The following is a 19,790-nucleotide window of genomic DNA, read 5'->3' on the forward strand; positions in this document are numbered from 1 at the left end:
GACGCAAAACCCGCATCTACAGTATTTGCAAGATTGTATCCTGTCAATTTGGATTCCTGAGGCGAGCTGTTGCCGACCAATCGATCGATAACGCTTCCCTGTTCTCTAATTGTTTCACTGTTTACAACATTATTTGCCGCCTGGTCCAATTCCCTATGCACAATTACCAAACTACTACGCTGAATGTCTGTTCATTCATTATCAATGGTGCTGATAAGCTACGCTCGTCGTCATTTCACAGTTTACCTTGGAGCCTAGTATTACGTTTTTCACACTCCATAATTGTCACATTATTTCACACAGTAACACAGAAAAGCACAATTTGAAGAGTAAAATAAGAAAACACATTAAAATAGCACTGAAAATAATATATAACTAATTTCAAACACAGCTACAAAATACTTGGTGCAAATCTACATGCATGCTACATCTGTTTTACTGTACAACAACGAAAAACTACAACAACAAAGAAGATTCTCTCTACAATTACACACTAGCAATAAACAATAGCTACACTAATTACACAAACTACAAGAAAAAAAATCAGAAGATTCCAGTGAGGCATCCTCGGCTAAGGGTCGACATATGAAACATCCCCTTAGAAAAATTAATGAATTACTGTGCTGATAATCCTCTTACGTTATTTGATTTTCAAACAGCTGAGCAGAACTGAACATACTCTGACATTTCTCTCTTTACTTATTCTGATCATCACTAAACTGACACACAATATTATTAGCCCAACGCAATCTGACTTTCAATAATCCCTACAAAACAATGGCCGTGACTAACAATAACCTATACCTTTCATGAACCACTTACCTCACAAAAATCTTCGTTACTCGAACTACTGCAGTATAGTGAGCCCGAATACAGCCAGCTGAATAAAAGGTTCTAACTACTGAAGGCACTAACTACTGATAGGCATAGTTAGCAAATGAAAGATTTTGGTAGAGAACAAACAATGTATTTACCTTAATAATGTTCAAAAGTAATCATATATACATATATATATATATATATATATATATATATATATATATATATATATATATATATATCAGTTCATGATATCCAGTATTACAAATTTACTCTTTTTGATGGACACACTCTAAAAATTCTGCCATCTCTCTCCCCACATCCACCACTGCTGGCGGCTCACCTCCAACTGCGCAACGCTACGCGATGTTCACATCCAACTGCTCAGCACTACAATAGCAAATATTCCAACAGTGCAAATCAGCCACAGACTGCACACAGCACAGTCACTGATTTTCATATAGAGCGCTACGTGGCGTTACCAACATAAAAACCTAAACAGCCTACTTATCTAATGAGTGCTGTCGATAAAGGACCTCAGATCGATTCCATATTCCTCGATTTCCGGAAGGCTTTTGATACCGTTCCTCACAAACGGCGTTCATATGGAGTATCGTCTCGGTTGTGGGACTGGATTCGTGATTTCCTCTCAGAGAGGTAACAGTTCGTAGTGATAGACGGTAACACATCGAGTAGAACATAAGTGATATCTGGCCATCCGACAGGTAGTGTCATAGACCATCTCCTGTTCCTGATTTATATACCGGGTGATCAAAAAGTCAGTATAAATCACGGAATAATGTAGATAGAGAGGTACAAATTGACACACATGCTTGGAATGACATGGGGTTTTATTAGAAAAAAAAAAAATAAAAGTTCAAAAACTGTCCGACAGATGGCGCTTCATCTGATCATAATAGCAATAATTAGCATAACAAAGTAAGACAAAGCAAAGATAATGTTCTTTACAGGAAATGCTCCATATGTCCACCATCATTCCTCAACAATAACTGTAGTCGAGGAATAATGTTGTGAACAGCACTGTAAAGCAAGTCCGGAGTTATGGTGAAGCATTGGCGTCGGATGTTGTCTTTCAGCATCCCTAGAGATGTCGGTCGATCACGATACACTTGCGACTACAGGTAACCCAAAGCCAATAATCGCACGAGCTGAGGTCTGGGGACCTGGGAGGCCAAACATGACGAAAGCGGCGGCTGAGCACACGATCATCACCGAACGACGCGTGCAAGAGATCTTTCACGCGTCTAGCAATATGGGGTGGAGCGCCATCCTCCATAAACATCGTACGTTCCAGCAGGTGTTTATCAGCCAGGCTGGGGATGATGCGACTCTGTAACATTACAGCTCCTTTTATACACGATTGTCATGCGCAGTCACTGACGTTTTGCTGTCCAGCGCCATCTGTCGGACATTTTGTGAACTTTGTTTCTTTGGTTCTAATAAAACCTCATGTCATTCCAAGCATGTGTGTCAATTTTTACCTCTCTATCTACATTATCCCGTGATTTATTAAGTTTTCAAATTTATACTGACTTTTTGATCACCCGGTATACACTACTGGCCATTAAAATTGCTACATCACGAAGATGACGTGCTACAGATGTGAAATTTAATCGACAGGAAGAAGATGCTGTGATATGCAAATGATAAGCTTTTCAGAGCATTCACACAAGGTTGGCGCCGGTGGCGGCACCTACAACCTGCTTATTTGAGGAAAGTTTCCAACCGACTTTTATACACAAACAGCAGTTCACCGGCGTTTCCTGCTGAAACATTGTTGTGATGCATCGTGTAAAGTGGAGAAATGCGACCCATCACGGCACCTACAACCTGCTTATTTGAGGAAAGTTTCCAACCGACTTTTATACACAAACAGCAGTTCACCGGCGTTTCCTGCTGAAACATTGTTGTGATGCATCGTGTAAAGTGGAGAAATGCGACCCATCACGTTTCCGACTTTGATACAGGTCGGATTGCAGCTTATCGCGATTGCGGTTTGTCGTATCGCGACGTTGCTGCTCGCGTTGGTCGAGATCCAATGACTGTTAGCAGAATGTGAAATCGGTGGGTTCTGGAGGGTAATACGGAACGCCATGCTGAATCCCAACGACCTCCTATCACTAGCAGTCGAGATGACAGGCATCTTATCCGCATGGCTGTAACGGATCGTGCAGCCACATCTCGATCCCTGAGTCAACAGATGTGGACGTTTCCAAGACGACGTTTGTAGCAACATGGACTATCAGCTCGGAGACCATGGCTGCGGTTACCTTTGGCGCTGCATCACAGACAGGAGCGCCTGAGATGGTGTACTCAACGACGAACCTGGGTGCACGAATATAATACGTCATTTTTTCGGATGAATCCAGGTTCTATTTACAGCATCATGATCGTCGCGAAGTGTTTGGCGACATCGCGGTGAACGCACATTGGAAGCGTGTATTCGCCATCGCCATACTGGCGTATCACCCAGCGTGATAGTATGGGGTGCGATTGGTTTCACGTCTCGGTCACCTCTTGTTCGCATTGAAGGCACTTTGAGCAGTGAACGTTACATTTCAGATGTGTTACGACCCGTGGCTCTACCCTTCATTCGATCCCTGTGAAACCCTACATTTCAGCAGGATAACGCATGACCGCATGTTGCAGGTCCTGTACGGGCCTTTCTGGATAAAGAAAATGTTAGACTGCTGCCCTGCCCAGCACATTCACCAGATCTCTCACCAAATGAAAACGTCCAGTGAATGATGGCCGAGCAACTGGCTCGTCACGGTACACCAGTCACTACTCTTGATGAACTGTGATATCTTGTTGAAGCTGCATGGGTAGCAGTACCTGTACAATCCATCCAAGGTCTGTTTGACTCAATGCCCAGGCGTATCAAGGACGTTATTACGGCCAGAGGTGGTTGTTCTGGGTACTGATTTCTCAGGATCTATGCACCCAAATTGCGTGAAAATGTAATCACATGTCAATTCTAGTATAATATATTTTTCCAATGAGTACACGTTTATCATCTGCATTTCTTCTTGGTGTAGCAATTTTAATGGCCAGTAGTGTATGATCTAGGTGATAATCTGAGCAGCCTCCTTAGATACTTTGCAGATGACACTGTAATTTACCTTCTAGTAAAATTAGCAGACGGTCAATTCCAAATACAAAATGATCTAGGGAGAATTTCTGTATGGTGCGAAAAGTTGCAGTTGTCACTAACAAAGAAAAGCGCGAGATCATCCACATGGGTACTAAAAGAAATCCAATAAATTTTGGGTATACGATAAATCGCATATATCTAAGGGCTGTCAGTTCGACTAAATACCTATGAATAACAATTACGAATAAACTTAAATTGGAAAGACCACATAGATAATATTGTGGGGAAGGCGAAACAAAGACTCCGGTTTGTTGGCAGAACATTTAGAAGATGGGACAAACCCACTAAATAGACAACCCACATTACACTTGTCCGTACTCTCCTGGAATATTGCTGAGCGGTGTGGATTCCTTACCAGGTAGGATTGTCAGAGAACATCCAAAATGTGCAAAGAAGGGTAGCTTGTTTCGTGTAATCGCGCAATAAGGATGATAGTGTCACTGATATGATACACGAGTTGAGATGGCAGTCACTGAAACAAAGGTGGTCTTCTTTGTGGCGAGATCTGTTTATGTAATTTCCGTCACCAACTTTCTCTTCAGAATGCGAAAATATTTTGTTGACGGTCACCTACGTAGAGAGAAATGATCATCATAATAAAATAAGAGAAATCTGAGCTCGAACGGGACCATTAGGTGTTCCTTTTTCCCACGCGCCATTCGGGAGTGGAATGGTAGAGAAGTAGTACGAAAATGGATCGATGAACCCTCTGCCGGGGACTTAAGTGTGAATTGCAGAGTAACCGTGTAGATGTATATGTAGATGTAGTGTTTACTGCTAGTATCTTTCCCCTACATAGAAATTAACAGCAGCACATTCTCATATTCATCATGAAAGACTCGATCGGAAATTTTTGGAGGGCCAACCTTCAGTAATTTGAAACTTTCAGCTTGAAGAATTTCCTACTGAAGATTGATCACAAATTACACGGTTCTTCTTTAGCCTTTGAAAAATTTTTCAGTCCACCCAATTTTATGTGGATGGCCATGTATTACTCAGAGCTGAGTATTGCATAGAGAGACTTCAAGAATATTTTCACTGTAAAAAAGATGCATCTGCTCATTATGTCCTTTATGACTCGCACTATGTTATGTTTCCTTTTTAATTTTTTACCTTTAATGTCGTAACATTCATGTAGCCATTGTGAATCAAATAGAACGGAATGGTCAGGTCTGTGTGATTAAGTTTAGTTACTTCTATTTTTATTGATGATGTTATCCTCAAACAGTACTGAGGACATTCATCTACTTATGCTGATAAATAATCGTATCTTGATTAATGCAGCTTAAGTTCTCACTAGCGACAGGTTCCCTCTAAATGGCAGCACCATCTACAAGCAATCTACAACAGCTACATACTTATCCCTTGTATTATTGCTGCTTCCTACGTTACGATGAGTTCCGGTTAATATTCTTTTCGGAAGATATGCTAGGATCTAGAAAACATAAATTCCAGTCCCAGATAAATATTTTTGTTACAAGGCAACTTATTATACAAGTAGGCCCTTGAAATTTAAGAATCACACTATCCAACTAATTATATATGTGTATTAGTTCACATACATAAAGAATGGTAACAAATGGGAAAAAATGATCGTATGGTGTCAGTGGTTGGGAGTTCCCAGACGGGAAGTTCGGTCGCCAAGTGCAAGTCTTAGTGAGTGCGTCGCAAGGTTGGGTGACTTCCACGTCGACAATGGGGATGAAATGATGATGAGGACAGCACAACACCCAGCAACCTGGAAGCGTACCCGGGCCCCAATGCGTGGCAATCCAACAAGCAGACCATTGAGCTATTGGGGCGGACATGGTAAAAAAATTTGTAAGTGAATGATGGGCAAATAGGTTTCAAAGAAATCTCCTTAGATCACAAGGTGCATCACAGAACATCAAAGGCTGAATATAGTTGAAAGACCAATTAGTTTTTTTACTCTGACACACATTAGAAATCAGTCTTACTGTTTTATTACAGAAAATGAAAGAGTGAACATGATCAACCATTATTGTCGATTGCTTAAAGGAATCATTAAGAAAGGCATACATTGATGCAAATTTGATATAGTTTCACGACATTATTTGATTTTCGCCAGAAACGAATCAATTCATGAACCTCACATAGTCGGTAATACGGACTCCTTCGGCCATGCACAGCATCTTTTGGAACTGCTAATGTTGTGGTGAAGGATTTGGTGAGGTAATGATTTCTGTATAGTGGTATCATGTTTTTGGAGAATTGGCTGATTTTACAGTACACAGTAAATAAAACAATAATGGAACCTTTTCTTTGATGGTTTAATCAGAATTAATTTTTATGTATCATAAGAACACTTCCATCAATTAATTCGGCTAACTTCAACAAGAAAGAGTTGAAATCCTGTAATGTTTCCTGGTGTGCTAATCTTGCATCACTAGAAAACACCACGCCAAATACGGATAAGCGGCGCTGGTGGTCCAGTAGGTTCAGGTCCTCCAGTAGGCTGAGGTTCGCCAGTTGGCTGGGGGCCTCCAGTTGGTTCAGGCCCACCAGTTGGTTGGGGCTCTCCAGTTGGTTCAGGACCTCCAGTTGGTGGACCTGGTGGTCCAGTTGGTTCAGGACCTCCAGTAGGTTGACCAGTTGGATCAGGACCTCCGGTTGGTGGGCCTGGTGGACCAGTTGGTTGTGGCCCCTCAGTTGGTCCAGGAGGGCCAGGTGGAGTCTCTTGGCTGCGGCATGCTGATACCTGTAGTGGAATATAGATGGAAATTAAGTGGTATTCCTTCTGAAGGGATATTAAGATTAATGTAGTTTTGAAACGACGACAATGAATCGCAGAAATTATGACTTGTACTATTAGGACTGAATTATCAGATGCGTTTCTTTACCCTGACGCACATTAGAAACCAGTCTTACCGTTTTATTGCAGAAACTGAATGAGTGAACATGATCAACCATTATTGTCTATTGCTTCAAGGAATCACAAAGAAATGTATGCCTATGCATTCATGCAAATTTAATGTAGTTTCATGCCATTATTTGTTTTTCGCCAGAAAAGAAATAATAAATAATTACTGTTACGGCATACTTGATATCCCAGAACAGGTAATAAAGAAGTTATATAAGAAATAGATAATGAATTATTTATATTTGTTGAAAGCATTAGCTTAAGAAGGGACCTAAAAGTAATTTTCTTGTTTTCTCAGTAAAATAACAGTCGCCGAAGAAAAGAGGATATAAATTGCGAATATATAAATTGTGGATGACAACAGTGAAGCCATGTGTTTCTGAAACACACAAAATTGTTGATCTCGAATACGAGCTTCAGTGTTAGGACATATTTCCTGAATTATTTGTGTGGTATGTAGCCCTCTACGAGAATGAAACACTGATGATAAGTACCTCAAACAGGAAGAGAATAGAAGCTTGGAAAAGTATTGCTTCAGAACCTTGATGAGGATTAGACGGATACACTAAATACCTATTGAGGAGGTACTGAATACAATTGCAGAGACAAGAAATTTATAGCACATCATTATTAAAAGAAGTGATCAGTTAGTAGGACACATCCTGAGGAGTCAGTTTGGTAATAGAAGGAAGTGTGAAGTGTGTTGTGGGGGGGTCGATTATAGTGGGAGAGCAAGGCATCACTTTATTAAGGTGGTTCAAATGGTTAGAGCTTCCAGTAGTTACACAGAGACGAAGAGGATTGCTCAGGTTAGACTAGGAGGAGGACCTGCGTCAAACTAGTTTCCGACACTTCAAAGGAAGAGAAACGGTGATGAAATTTGAACAATTTTTTTTTCTTTTTTATTACTGAAATTATGTGCAAACAATAACTTGCAAGATATGTGTACAATAGTTCTAACATTAGTTGGCGTGTTAATTTTTTGGCCTTCAAGCTACACAGGAGTTACACAGAGACGAAGAGGATTGCTCAGGTTAGAGTAGCACGGGGAGCTGCGTCAAACCAGTTTCCGACACTTGAAAGGAAGAGCAATGTGGTGAAATTTGAACATTTTTTTTCTTTTTTATTAGTGAAATTATGTGGAAATAATGAGATGCAAGATGTCTGTACAATAGTTCTAACATTAGCGGACACGTTTATTTTTCGACCTTCACATATAACTACACCTAATAACTAGGTGTTTTTATTATTTTTACAGACTGCCAGTTCTTACAGAAAAATTCGTCTATGGAATATACCGAACAGTTCTGAAGAAATGGTATTAAATTACCTTTAAAACTTGCTTTGCTGTATGTCAGTTATTTTATGGCATTAGGGGAACGATCAGAAATCTTTGTTGACAGATATTCAGCTCCTTTCTAAGTCACTGACCTCTTTAATAATGGTTAATATAAGTTTTTTTCTTCTACCTTATAGGTATGGATTAAAAGGAGAAAATGTACCGTTGGAGTAAGACACCACTGACATTCTTATGTTCTGAGTGCAAATATGACATATAAAAGTAATAGTTGTCGTATCCATAGTGTCTGTGGTTATTGAGTTGATTGGTGATGCTGTTGATGAAGTCAAATTCTCAAGGTCGCCGTGTTGGCAGGCAGGAGTGACATGTGAAGCATAACTGTGAAGCACTTGGAGAAAATTGGAGAAATTCTTAACTGTGGCGCCGACTATAAGGATGTAACTCGTAAAAATTGCACAAAACAACCGACATTAATGTTCATGACAGTCTCAGTGCTGTTTCACGTCTAGGAGTTTGATCTGTAACGAAAGATATCGGCGTATGAAGAAAATCAAAAGGAACTGACGCTCGTGTCTCATTCTCGACACCACAGTAGATTCTATTGACACCCCAAATGTCTGGACAGGGTTCCAGTTGAATTAGCATCAGATCATCTTTTACTTACTCTGAAGCGCCAAACAAATTGGTAAAGGTTTGCGTATTCAAACACAGAGATGTGCAAACAGGTAGAATACGGCGCTGCGATCGGCAAAGCCTCTACAAGACAACAAGTGCCTGACGCAGTTGTGAGATTGGTTTCTGCTGCTACAATGGCAGGTTAGCAAGATCTAGGTGAGTTTGAAGTGGTGTTATAGTCGGCGTACCAGCGATGGGACACAGCATCTACGAGGCAGCGATAAAGTAGAGACTATTCAGTACGACCATTTCACCAGTGTACCGTAAATATCAGGAATCCGGCAAAACATCAAATCTCCGACATCGCTGATACTGCAAGAACGGCAGCAACGACGACTGAAGAGAATCGTTCTAAGTGATAGAAGTGCAGTCCTTCCGCAGATTGCTGCAACATTTCAATGCTGGGCCGTCAACTAGTATCAGCGTACGAACCATTCAACGAAATATCATTGATATGGGCTTTCGGAGCCGAACGCTCACTTGTGTACCCTTGATGACTGCACGACACAAAGCTTTACGCCTCTCCTGAGCCCGTTAACACCGACATTGGACTGTTGATGGTCGGACGAGTCTCGTTTCATATTGTAACGAGCTTATGAACGTGTACTTGTATAGAGTCAACCTCATGAAACCATGGACACTGCATATCAGCAGGGGACGGTTCAAGCTGGTGGAGGCTCTGTAATGGTGTTGGGCGTGTGCAACTGGAGTGATAAGGGAACCCTGATACGTCTGGTTACACTTATGTAAGCATCCTATCACTTGCATCCATTTATGGCCACTGTGCATTCCGAAAGAGATTTGGTCAAGTGTAGCAGAACAATACGACGATCCACATGCGTAGAATTGCTACAGAGTAACTCCGGGAACACTCTTCTGAGTTTAAACACTTCCGCTGGCCACCAAAGTCTAAGAACATAAACGTTATTGAGCATATCAGGATGCCATGCAAAGTGCGGATCAGAAGAGATACCTACCACTTCTTATTCTAACGGATTTATGGACAGACCTGAAGCATTAATGGTGTCAGTTCCTTCGAGCACCACTTCAGACATTACTCGTTCCATGCCACGTCGTGTTGTCGTGATGCGACACTTCTGCGTGATCGCGGCGGCCCTGTACGATGTTAAGCAGTTTCTTTGGCTTTTCAGAGTAAAATGAGATTGCAATTATCTTGTATGGAATTTATATACGTCACAACTTTGCAATAATACAAGACCTATAAGGATGATGCTGGGATATTTAACTGAAGAGAAAATCTTAACAGGATGGGTATGTAGTAAAACAGTCTTTATGTCCTGCAATCAACTCTTTTCAACGTATCTTTCTTTTAACTTCAGTGACCTTTAGTGTGCCATTCATACTCTATTATGATCAGTAAATCAAAGGGATAGTCTATTGGAGATAAGTATATTACACCTAGAAAAAGATGTTTCTTACTGAAGATTAGGTTCATACATACTGCAGCATACTGACCATATATGACAATATTAATGTGAACTAGAACAGTGTATTCCAGCAGCATTGCCAGCAGACTAGCGTAGGACATTCTCACTCTGATAATTCGCCAAGGCCGATGCACTGTAGCGAGGACTCAACAGGACTGCACAAGCTCCTGCAGCAAGTGGCAAGGCAGATTTCCACATTGGTAGTGATAGTGGTGTTTTAGGATACGTTACTGGTACTGGACCATATGCACAACAAATATGCCACTGCCGACTGTAAGTACCAGACGGTTTGCAACGAAATTATCCTCAGGTTTGCATGACAGGATTGTGGCAGGTCATCACATGGACCTGCAGCAGAAGTCACCGGTTTGAGGTCACAGCAGGGCAACAGATCTACACACTAAGTCCCTCCCGGATTTAGTGCCACAGCGCAGCAGACAATCCCATGTCTACCTCAGCAGCTAGGTAGTCTCCTGCTCAGGATGCAGCGGGTCACCCCCCCCCCCCCCCCCCCTCCCACCCATGCATGCCAGCCATCTTCCTCTATCGGAGGACGGGCGCCTCTAAGCGATGAGCATTTCCCACTGTGAGACAACCGAGGCACCGCACAGGGCCATAGCAGATACTGACGAGGATACACGCGCGGAAACTGTGGGCCAGCTTATGCAACGAGGCCGCCCGCGCACTGTAGAGAATTTGCGGCAGCATCGTGGGGCATGCAGGCACGCAGCCCAGCACAATTCAGAGGCAAGTCGTCCACTGACCTGGTGTGCTACACAGATGCTTCAATGAAGAATTTTTGACCTTCTCTGGAACCTCTTGTGCTCACTCTTCATCTCCATCACCCCTCCCTGCCATTGTGGCTCTATATACACTGACGGAAAGATTTCGTAGTATCAAGAAGGAGCTGCGCCACATAAACGAAAGTTGGTACTGCAGCTGAAGGAAGATGCCTGTTTAAACTTCGCACCAGTCGCATAAGAGTCGCGCTACTTGCGGCAGTATAAGAATGTAGATAAAAAGAATGGTTCAAATGGCTCTGAGCACTATGGGACTAAACATCTGTGGTCATCAGTCCCCTAGAACTTAGAACTACTTAAACCTAACTAACCTAAGGACATCACACACATCCATGCCCGAGGCAGGATTCGAACCTGCGATCGTAGCAGTCGTGCGGTTCCGGACTGAGCGCCTAGAACCGCTAGACCACCGCGGCTGGCCCTGTAAATCAGGTTGCTGGATCTTCCTTCTGTGACACTGTAGAAAGATTTGGAAGGACAGCCACTGTATAGGGCTGCTGGTAGCGGTGGTCACGAGAACGTACAGCAGCTAGAGCGACGTGGCTCTACCAAGACAGAAGATCATTGTGTTCGGTGTATGGATCTGGCGCATCGTACTGCATCTACAGCAGCAATTTGGGCAGCAGCTGGAAGCACAGTGACTCAACGAACTGTTACAAATCGGGTACTTCAAGGACAGCTCCGAGCCAGACGCCCTGTAACGTGCGTTCCTCTGATCCCAAGCCACCGCTATTTGCGATTTCCGTAGTGTCAAGAAAGAGCTCACTGGAGGGCATGGTGAAGGCCAGATGTGTCTTCTGATGAAAGCTGCATGCGTCTCGGTACCAGTGATGGACGAGAGCTGGTTAGAAAGATGCCAGATGAAGGCCTGCAACCCACCTGCCTGCATGCTAGACACACTTGACCTACGCTTGGAGTTATGGTCTGAGGTGTATTCGATTTCGTGTGACAAATGGACCACCCCGGCGGTTATTCCACCCACCCTGACTGCAAAATTGTACGGCAATCTGATAATTCGACCTGTCGTGATGCCGTTCATAAACGGCAATCCAGGTCGTGTTTTCAACAGGATAACGCTCACCCACGTACCTCTGTTGTAACTCAATATGCTCTGCAGTGAGTCGTGATATTGCAGATCATCCACAAACAATATTAAGCGCTCATGTATTCACAGACCAAGTGCAACAGGCGTGGAACCCATTACCGCAAACTAACAGCCGGCACCTGTACAACAGATCGCATTCACATTTGAACGCTTTCATTCAACATTCTGGAGGCTACACCGATTATTAATGTACCAGTATTTCAAATTTGCAGTGGCTTATCTCGCACTTACGTTAACTTGTGATCTTGCAATGTTAATGATTTAAATATGTTACCTCGGCAAATCTATTCCCGAAATTTCATTACTCGACATTAAGGGGCTCCGGAAAGCCCTATACTTGCAATGTTAAAATAACGCTTATAAATTACATCTTTCCTCACAAAGTATTTGAGGTAGGAAGTTGAACTTTTTACAGATTATTTATTGGAATATGGGCTACAGCTTAACACAGGGATTTTACAAAATTTTAGTTCAGTTATTAAAGATGATTTTTTTTTCAATTGTAATGAAAATTCACTACATTTTTTTGCAATTTTTTATTTATATATTCAAAAATATACAGTTTTTTGGAAAAAGGCTGTGTTAAATTATGCAGAAGGTACTGTGTAACATTTACTGAAAGTCTGAAACAAATATGTTTGGAAGATCCTTAGAAAACATGTAATTAGTATGAGAAAATAAAAGTTTTGGGAATCGAGCGACAAAGATTGGATTAACTTTTTAGTGCATTCCAAGTCCATAGGATGGATTATCTTCATCCTCTGCAAACTCCTCCTCCAGCTTCCTCTTCTTCCTCCTCCTGTTTACTCTTGCTTGTATTTCTAGACTCTTTACAGCCCTGTCTGCAGCCCGAAGGCGTTCCTTGTCTAAAATAAGCATCGCTCGTTGTTGTGTTCGTAGATTTTGCTACCATTTTCTTCAGTTGCAGTTACTGCAACACTGTTCCAAAAGGTGGTCATGTATGAACACTTATCACATTTCAGTTGTATTTCACTAGCAAGTCCTACGTGCTTTATTATGGAGAGTTCCAGACCAACTTCACTACAATGAATACATCTTACACAGTTTGAAAAAATTACTTTGAGAACCGACATATCAAATATTTCATTCACATCCGATTCGCCCATAAAACATTCACAGTTTTCACTCATTGAACCAAGCTTCTTCTGTGAAGTATTTTCTTTCCCACTTTGACTGCTATGGGCAGGTTTACTTGAGAGGTTAGGTTCACTCACTTGGTTATCGTCTTTATTGTTTACAGTAATAACACATACCTTTGGCTTTCCAACATTTCTCCTTTTCTTAAAAGCCTTCAGAGGATTTCTAATAACTTTACTTTTACTCATTATTATACTTCAACAAAACAGAGACTCAAGAAACAGAATTAATTACGAATATTTTCGAGATAACGACAGAGTAAATAAACATGAAACAATCGACAGTCACACCAGCGATATATATTGAACCATCACAGGTTAGCCACAACACATACTTTATCTCACATCACTAAAATGTACCTGATGAACACGGACGTTAATAATAACAGCATTTAACAGCAGTTTAACAGCGCCACAGTGGGTCACGCCCATGTAGAACACATTTCAAAAAAAATTTAAAAATAGTTGTAGTCTTCGGAATTGAATAAATTATATAGCTATTGAAAGGTAATAGTCTGCAGATTCAGAAAACGCAAAAAAGTAAAAATTGAACTTTTCATGATTTTGAGCCTTTCCGGAGCCCCTTAATGATTTTTTGGTGTTGCGGTTTTCGCCGTCAGTATATAAGATTTGATTTCCCCCTCTGTCTACCATCAGAATGGAATAAATAAGCAAGCCAACTACTCCCGTTAACGAGCTTCTAGTACACTAAATAATACTGTTGTTCTGTTACTCTATAGAAATAATTTAGGCTTTTGATTCATGATGAATTCAATTCTTATCTTCGTGATTAATCGCTATGTTTGTTTACTTCTCATATTTAGCTGTGTGTCATGAGAGTTGTACTACTCTGATTTTTACCACAACATGAGTGAAGAACAAGGATTGACACAGATGATAACAAATATCCTGTAATCATTCATAAAAATGTAGGTATGCAGATGCAAGATCATTAGCAGCATTAGAAATGGAGTATCAGCACGACACGAGGAAGAAAATCTGATGGCATTTTTCTACATTCACCGTCCATCCAGAAAATTCCGAGCCTGATTTTATTTCTGGTGTATAAGCGAATCAGTCCAGTAACTACAGTGGCAACCTGAACAACTAAAAAACACAGACATACGTTCAACGAGTCAGTTTAAGCAGGTAAGTAGGCTGTGTCAAGTACACAGTCGACGTGCGACCCTACGGTGTAATCACGGTTGCGTCAGAAATCGCAATGGAGCAACATCTCTAAGTGTTTAAGGCATTCTTCAGAATGTCTTGAAGAGAAGAAAACTGTGTAAAAGGTTTGTCCTATTCGTCTTGACTCCTGAACGAAAGCAGCGATGCCTGGGCACATGGCGTGACTACCTTGAAATGAAACACGTGGACAATTCTTTCCTCGAACAAATCATCAAGGGTGATGAGATTTCGTGTTATGAAATCGAAGTCACTGCAGAATGACTAAGTGCAGAAATTCACGTGAAGTGTTAACGCTTTGACGACATAACCGACTTTCAAACTAATAGGACACACCAGTTGAACAACATGTCAAAGACAGATTTCACTGACAGTTACTCGTGGGTGTGTGAATGTTCTGTGTCTTCTAATCAAGTGGGGGAGGGGGGAGGGGTACGTAGGATACCTTAAGCATTAAAACCACCATATTAATTTTCTGTACTTTGTACTAATATATTCTCGAAACTTTTTGGACTGATGTTTTACGATTTTTGAACTCTGCCAGTAATAACGTATGGATGCTCAGACGCGGATTTCAGCTGTCACTCTCGCAAATATTGATCCAGTAAGAAGGAGGATGCAGATTATTTACTGATATTATGCGTGTATAGTTCATTAGCGATTCACACGAAGTTGATGAATTTGATACAACCTCACAACTCTTTTTATTTGTACGTGTGGAACTAATATGAAGTCGCCCACAGAACCGACGAAGTTGTAAACACTTTCCGACCCTTAGATTCGAGATTAGCATGTTACAGGCAGAAAATTGTGGTACATTTGGAGCATTCAGTGTTTTAAGTGGGTGTAAAAGTAAGTACCAATAAAGATACGTAGAGCACAAATTTCGATAAAGCCTCAGTCCTTACTACTCACCACAAGACACAGGAGAAGAGCTGCCACTGTCGCCCTCATGGTGATGGAAGTGCTGAGGTGAGCGCGGGCTGCAGAGCTTTTATAAGGCTCGCCACTGCGTGATGTGGAGTACTCGTAATTCCGTGACTCTTTAACAAAGGGACCGAGCAGGGACTGCAGTCCAAATGCGACAGTGGAGGATCCGGTTGTATCACAAGGTCACAGAGCACAGCTGCGACCAACTGCATATCTTATTGTCGCTCAGTTTTTCATCGACACCCGCTTGTTCCATGATGTCTGCCTCAAAGAAAAAATTAACCAATATGTTACGTCGGGAGTACTCGTACATGAAACTTTTTGTGTCTTGACTCAACAAGAGAGTAGTCGTCTTAAGCCGCACACTCCTTCATCTACCTGCTGATTCTCAAAGCTCAAACTAAGTCCAGTGTGTTACTTTGGAGATTATCCGTCACATCGAAAAAGAAAGTGGTCATGCGTTACTGAGGGTGGCGTGCAACGTTATGTTACATACGTAATTTCATGAAGCACGTGTATGGCCTTGTACCGTGGTATTAACGATTTATGTGACAAATACACCTGTAGCTGCCTTGTAGAATCTTATATTTGAAGTAAATCATCAATGATATTTGTAAGGTTGGCATCCTGAAACTCTTAAAGCAAGCACATTTCCGTAGTTGTTCAGGACTGGGTCCTCATTAAGGAGAGTGTGGCCAGCCGCATATAGTTACACTACATGATCAAAAGTATCCGGACACCCCCAAAATATACGTTTTCCATATCAGGCTCATTTTGCTGCCACCTACTGCCATGTACTCCATATCAGCAACCTCAGTAGTCATTAGACATCGTGAGAGAGCAGAATGTAGCACCCGCGGAATTCACGGACTCCGAAAGTGCCGAACGGTCTACCAGACGGGAGACCCTAGTCCCACGACTTTCTATGGCAAGAAGACTGATAGAAAATTAAGAAACGCTCACAGAATGTGTTGATCTGAAAAAAGCGTTCGACACTATAAAATGGTACAGAATGTTCGAAATTTTGAGAAAAATGCGGGTGATGTACACTATTTGATCATAAGTACCCGGACACCCCCAAAATATACGATTTTCATATTATGTGCATTGTGGTTCCACCTATTTCCAGGTACTTCATATCAGCGACCTCAGTAGTCATTAGACGTGACACTGCAGAATGGGCCTCTCTGTGGAACTCACGAACTTTGAACATAGTCAGGTGAGTCGGTGTCACTTGTGTCATACGACTGTGGGCGAGATTTACAAACTCCTAAAAATCTCCATATCCACTGTCTTCGATGTGATAGTGAAGTGGAAACGTGAACGGACACGTACAGCACAAAAGCGTACAGGCCGACCTCATCTGTTGACTAACAATGACCAGCGACAGTTGAAGAGGGTCGTATTTTGTAATAGGCAGACATCTATTCAGACTATCAGAGAGGAATTCCAGATTCCATCAGAATCCACTGCAAGTACTATGACAGTTAGGCGGGAGGTGAGAAAGCTTGATTTTCAATGCCGGGCGCCTGCTCATAAGCCACACATCATGCAGGTAAATGCCATACGACGCCTCGCCTACTGTAAGGAGCGTAAACATTGGACGATTGAAGAGTCGAACAACGTTGTGTGCAGTGACGAATCACGGTACACAATGTGGCGATCCGATGGCAGGCTGTGGGTATGACGAATGCCCGGTGAACGTCGTCTGCCAGTGTATGTAGTGCCAACAGTAAAATTCGGAGACGGTGTTGTTATGGTGTGGTCGTGCTTTTCATGGAGGACGCTTGCACCAATTGTTGTTTTGCATGGCAGTATCACAAAGCAGGCCTACATTGATGTTTTAAACGCCTTCTTGCTTCCCACTGTTGAAGATCAATTCGGGGATGTCGACTGCATCTTTTAACCCCAACGAGAACCTGTCCATAATGCACAGCCTGTGGCGGAGGGGTTACACGACAATAACATTCCTGTAATGGACCAGCCTGCACAAAGTCCTGAAATGAATCCTATAGAACTTTTTTGGGATGTTTTGGAACGCCGAGTTCGTGCCAGGCCTCACCTACCGACATATGTACCTCTCATCAGTGCAGCACTCCGTGAGGAATGGGTTGCCATTCCCCAAGAATCCTTCCTGCACCTGATTGAAAGTATGCCTGCGAAAATGAAAGCTGTCATCAAGACCAAGGGTGGACCAACACCAAATTGAATTCCAGCATTACCGATGGAGGGCGCCACGAACTTGTTAGTATTTTCAGCCAGGTGTCCGGACACGTTTGATCACATAGTGTATACCCTCCGTGGTTACGATAAAGGTGAATGCTGATATGGTTCCTGTGATAAGGACAAGCCGCAATTTCTGCTCCAAGTTTATCCATTTCAAGCTTGGTCTGTCACTAACACATTCGTTGTGACGTTACTGCGGAATCATTCTTTCCATCCACACCCTCAGAAGAGAGATTCCTCTGCATATTTTTGTGCTGAACTGGCTTTAAAATATCGTGTAATCTCGATATATAATTATTAAACTGTATTCCAAAACTATGACTCCTGGAAATTCCTTTCCTGGTGCAAGATAAATGGGGCAGTTAAGCTCTCTTCGCATATTAGAGCATGAGAAATGTTCTTTCCCTTTCGTTTCGGTCTTTTGGCACCACAGGTAACCCCGTTGTGAACTGCGTTTTCTACTCCTGCCCATAGAACCCCTTCATCCTTCTCTTTCGCCCTTCTTTCCAGATCGTCAGTATCATTTTGTCCGCTCCACAGGTGCCTCCCTTCCGTTTTCCTGGCCTTATGTGTCATTGATCTCTGGTGCTTTGCAATATGTATGCGCACTTGCCTCCTCAGTTTCCCAACTTCATTCAAAATTTCGGCCAATACTTCCTGTGTTTAATAACATAGCTGCTGCATTCCTCTCGGCTTGTCATACCCACACTCTTTTCGTCATACTACCCACATTCATCCTTATCACATGTTCTGTGAATCTTACCCCTTTCCTGGTACAAGTTACATGGGAACCCTTGATCTAAGACTGCTCCTCAGTGTGATAGAATTGAGGCAGCCAATTTATAGTTGGCGTCATATATGGTGGGCTACGAACGCCCTTTGTCTTCACCCTATTGCACGCTCTGTGTGGTATGTCACCGTCAACGGTTAACAATCGTTCCTGTCTCGACCAAGTTCATCTGGCCGACTCTCCGCTTTGCAGGGTGGAGATCATCACCAGTAGCTGGTCCAGCGAATTCTGACTTCCTTCACACTTGCCATTCTTGACAGACCTACGCCTCAAATGATACCTTTGTTCCAAAATATATGCGTACCACTGGCAGGCGAAGGCTCACTATGTGCAATGGTTTACACAGCGAGTTTACTCAAACAAAGAAAAATTCTTCTCTGTTACAAACATAAACAAGCACTAAAACGCAACGTGATCACTAGAATACAAAATACTTTCCTCTCTCTTACAAACATATGAAAACCTCTCGCCCCTCCCCTTTCCTCGTTTGTTATGTTTAGGTAGAGCTACTGGAATATGCATAGTTAGGGGGGCATGTCTAAAGTTAGCGTAGATGTCATCTTTTCTTTAGGGGTCAAAGTGGCTGTGGCAAATAGATACTTCATCCTCGTAACTTCCTTTGTAATCAAGGACAAAGGGAGGACGAGCTACCACCTGTAACAAGAAAACTGAGAGAAAAGGAAGTGTAGCGCTTTTGACTATTAATGAAAACGTCCTGGGTCCCAGGTGCGAACATCGACACTGCATAAATTTTAAATAAAAATCATCATCAATGGCAACCGCAGACTTCTGGCATAACAAGTCACCCTGGCTGTCTCAACGTCATTGTCAAAGTGGGCGGACGAGTGGACAGAGATCCAGAGCAATCTCTCGCCCCATGGGGTAGGAAACTGAGCTAAAAAGGCGGACGAATAGTCAATTATCATCGGCATGAGCATGTAGAAGGCAGTGTAAACCACTACATTAAAGACACATAATGTGTATCCACAGTACGTGATACCTGTAACTGAACAAGTGTCCTGATAATCTCTCTGTAGGCAAAAGATTTCACAACAGTCCCCGATTTCGATCTCCGGGAGAAGACTGCCAAAGGAAGGTAACAATGAGAAAAAGACTGAATGACTAATCAGAGGTTAAGGTTCTAAGAACCGGGTTGTCGAATTTAAGGAGTCTCAACATGGCAGGGAAGCTAGACAATCTGAAAAGGGAAATTCTAAGATTAGATTAGATATACTTTCATTCCAATTGATCCATAGTAAGTAGGTCCTACAGTTTGTAGAACATGTCAGAAAATTAACA

At 42.1% G+C, this 19,790-nt stretch overlaps 1 protein-coding gene across 1 annotated transcript; it reads right to left on the reverse strand.

Moving 5' to 3' along the window:
- Window positions 1-6,266: 6,266 nt before the first annotated feature.
- On the reverse strand, window positions 6,267-15,612 carry LOC124777832 (proline-rich protein 2-like). Its single transcript, XM_047253360.1, has 2 exons — window positions 15,461-15,612; window positions 6,267-6,713 (listed from the first exon to the last, which is right to left on the reverse strand). Exons 1-2 carry the CDS (start codon window positions 15,497-15,499, stop codon window positions 6,402-6,404), a joined length of 351 nt encoding a protein of 116 aa, XP_047109316.1. The 5' UTR covers window positions 15,500-15,612; the 3' UTR covers window positions 6,267-6,401.
- Between the last annotated feature and the right edge of the window lie 4,178 nt (window positions 15,613-19,790).

Source organism: Schistocerca piceifrons, chromosome 2, assembly GCF_021461385.2.
Source record: "Schistocerca piceifrons isolate TAMUIC-IGC-003096 chromosome 2, iqSchPice1.1, whole genome shotgun sequence".
In the NCBI taxonomy this organism is placed as follows: Eukaryota; Metazoa; Arthropoda; class Insecta; order Orthoptera; family Acrididae; genus Schistocerca; species Schistocerca piceifrons.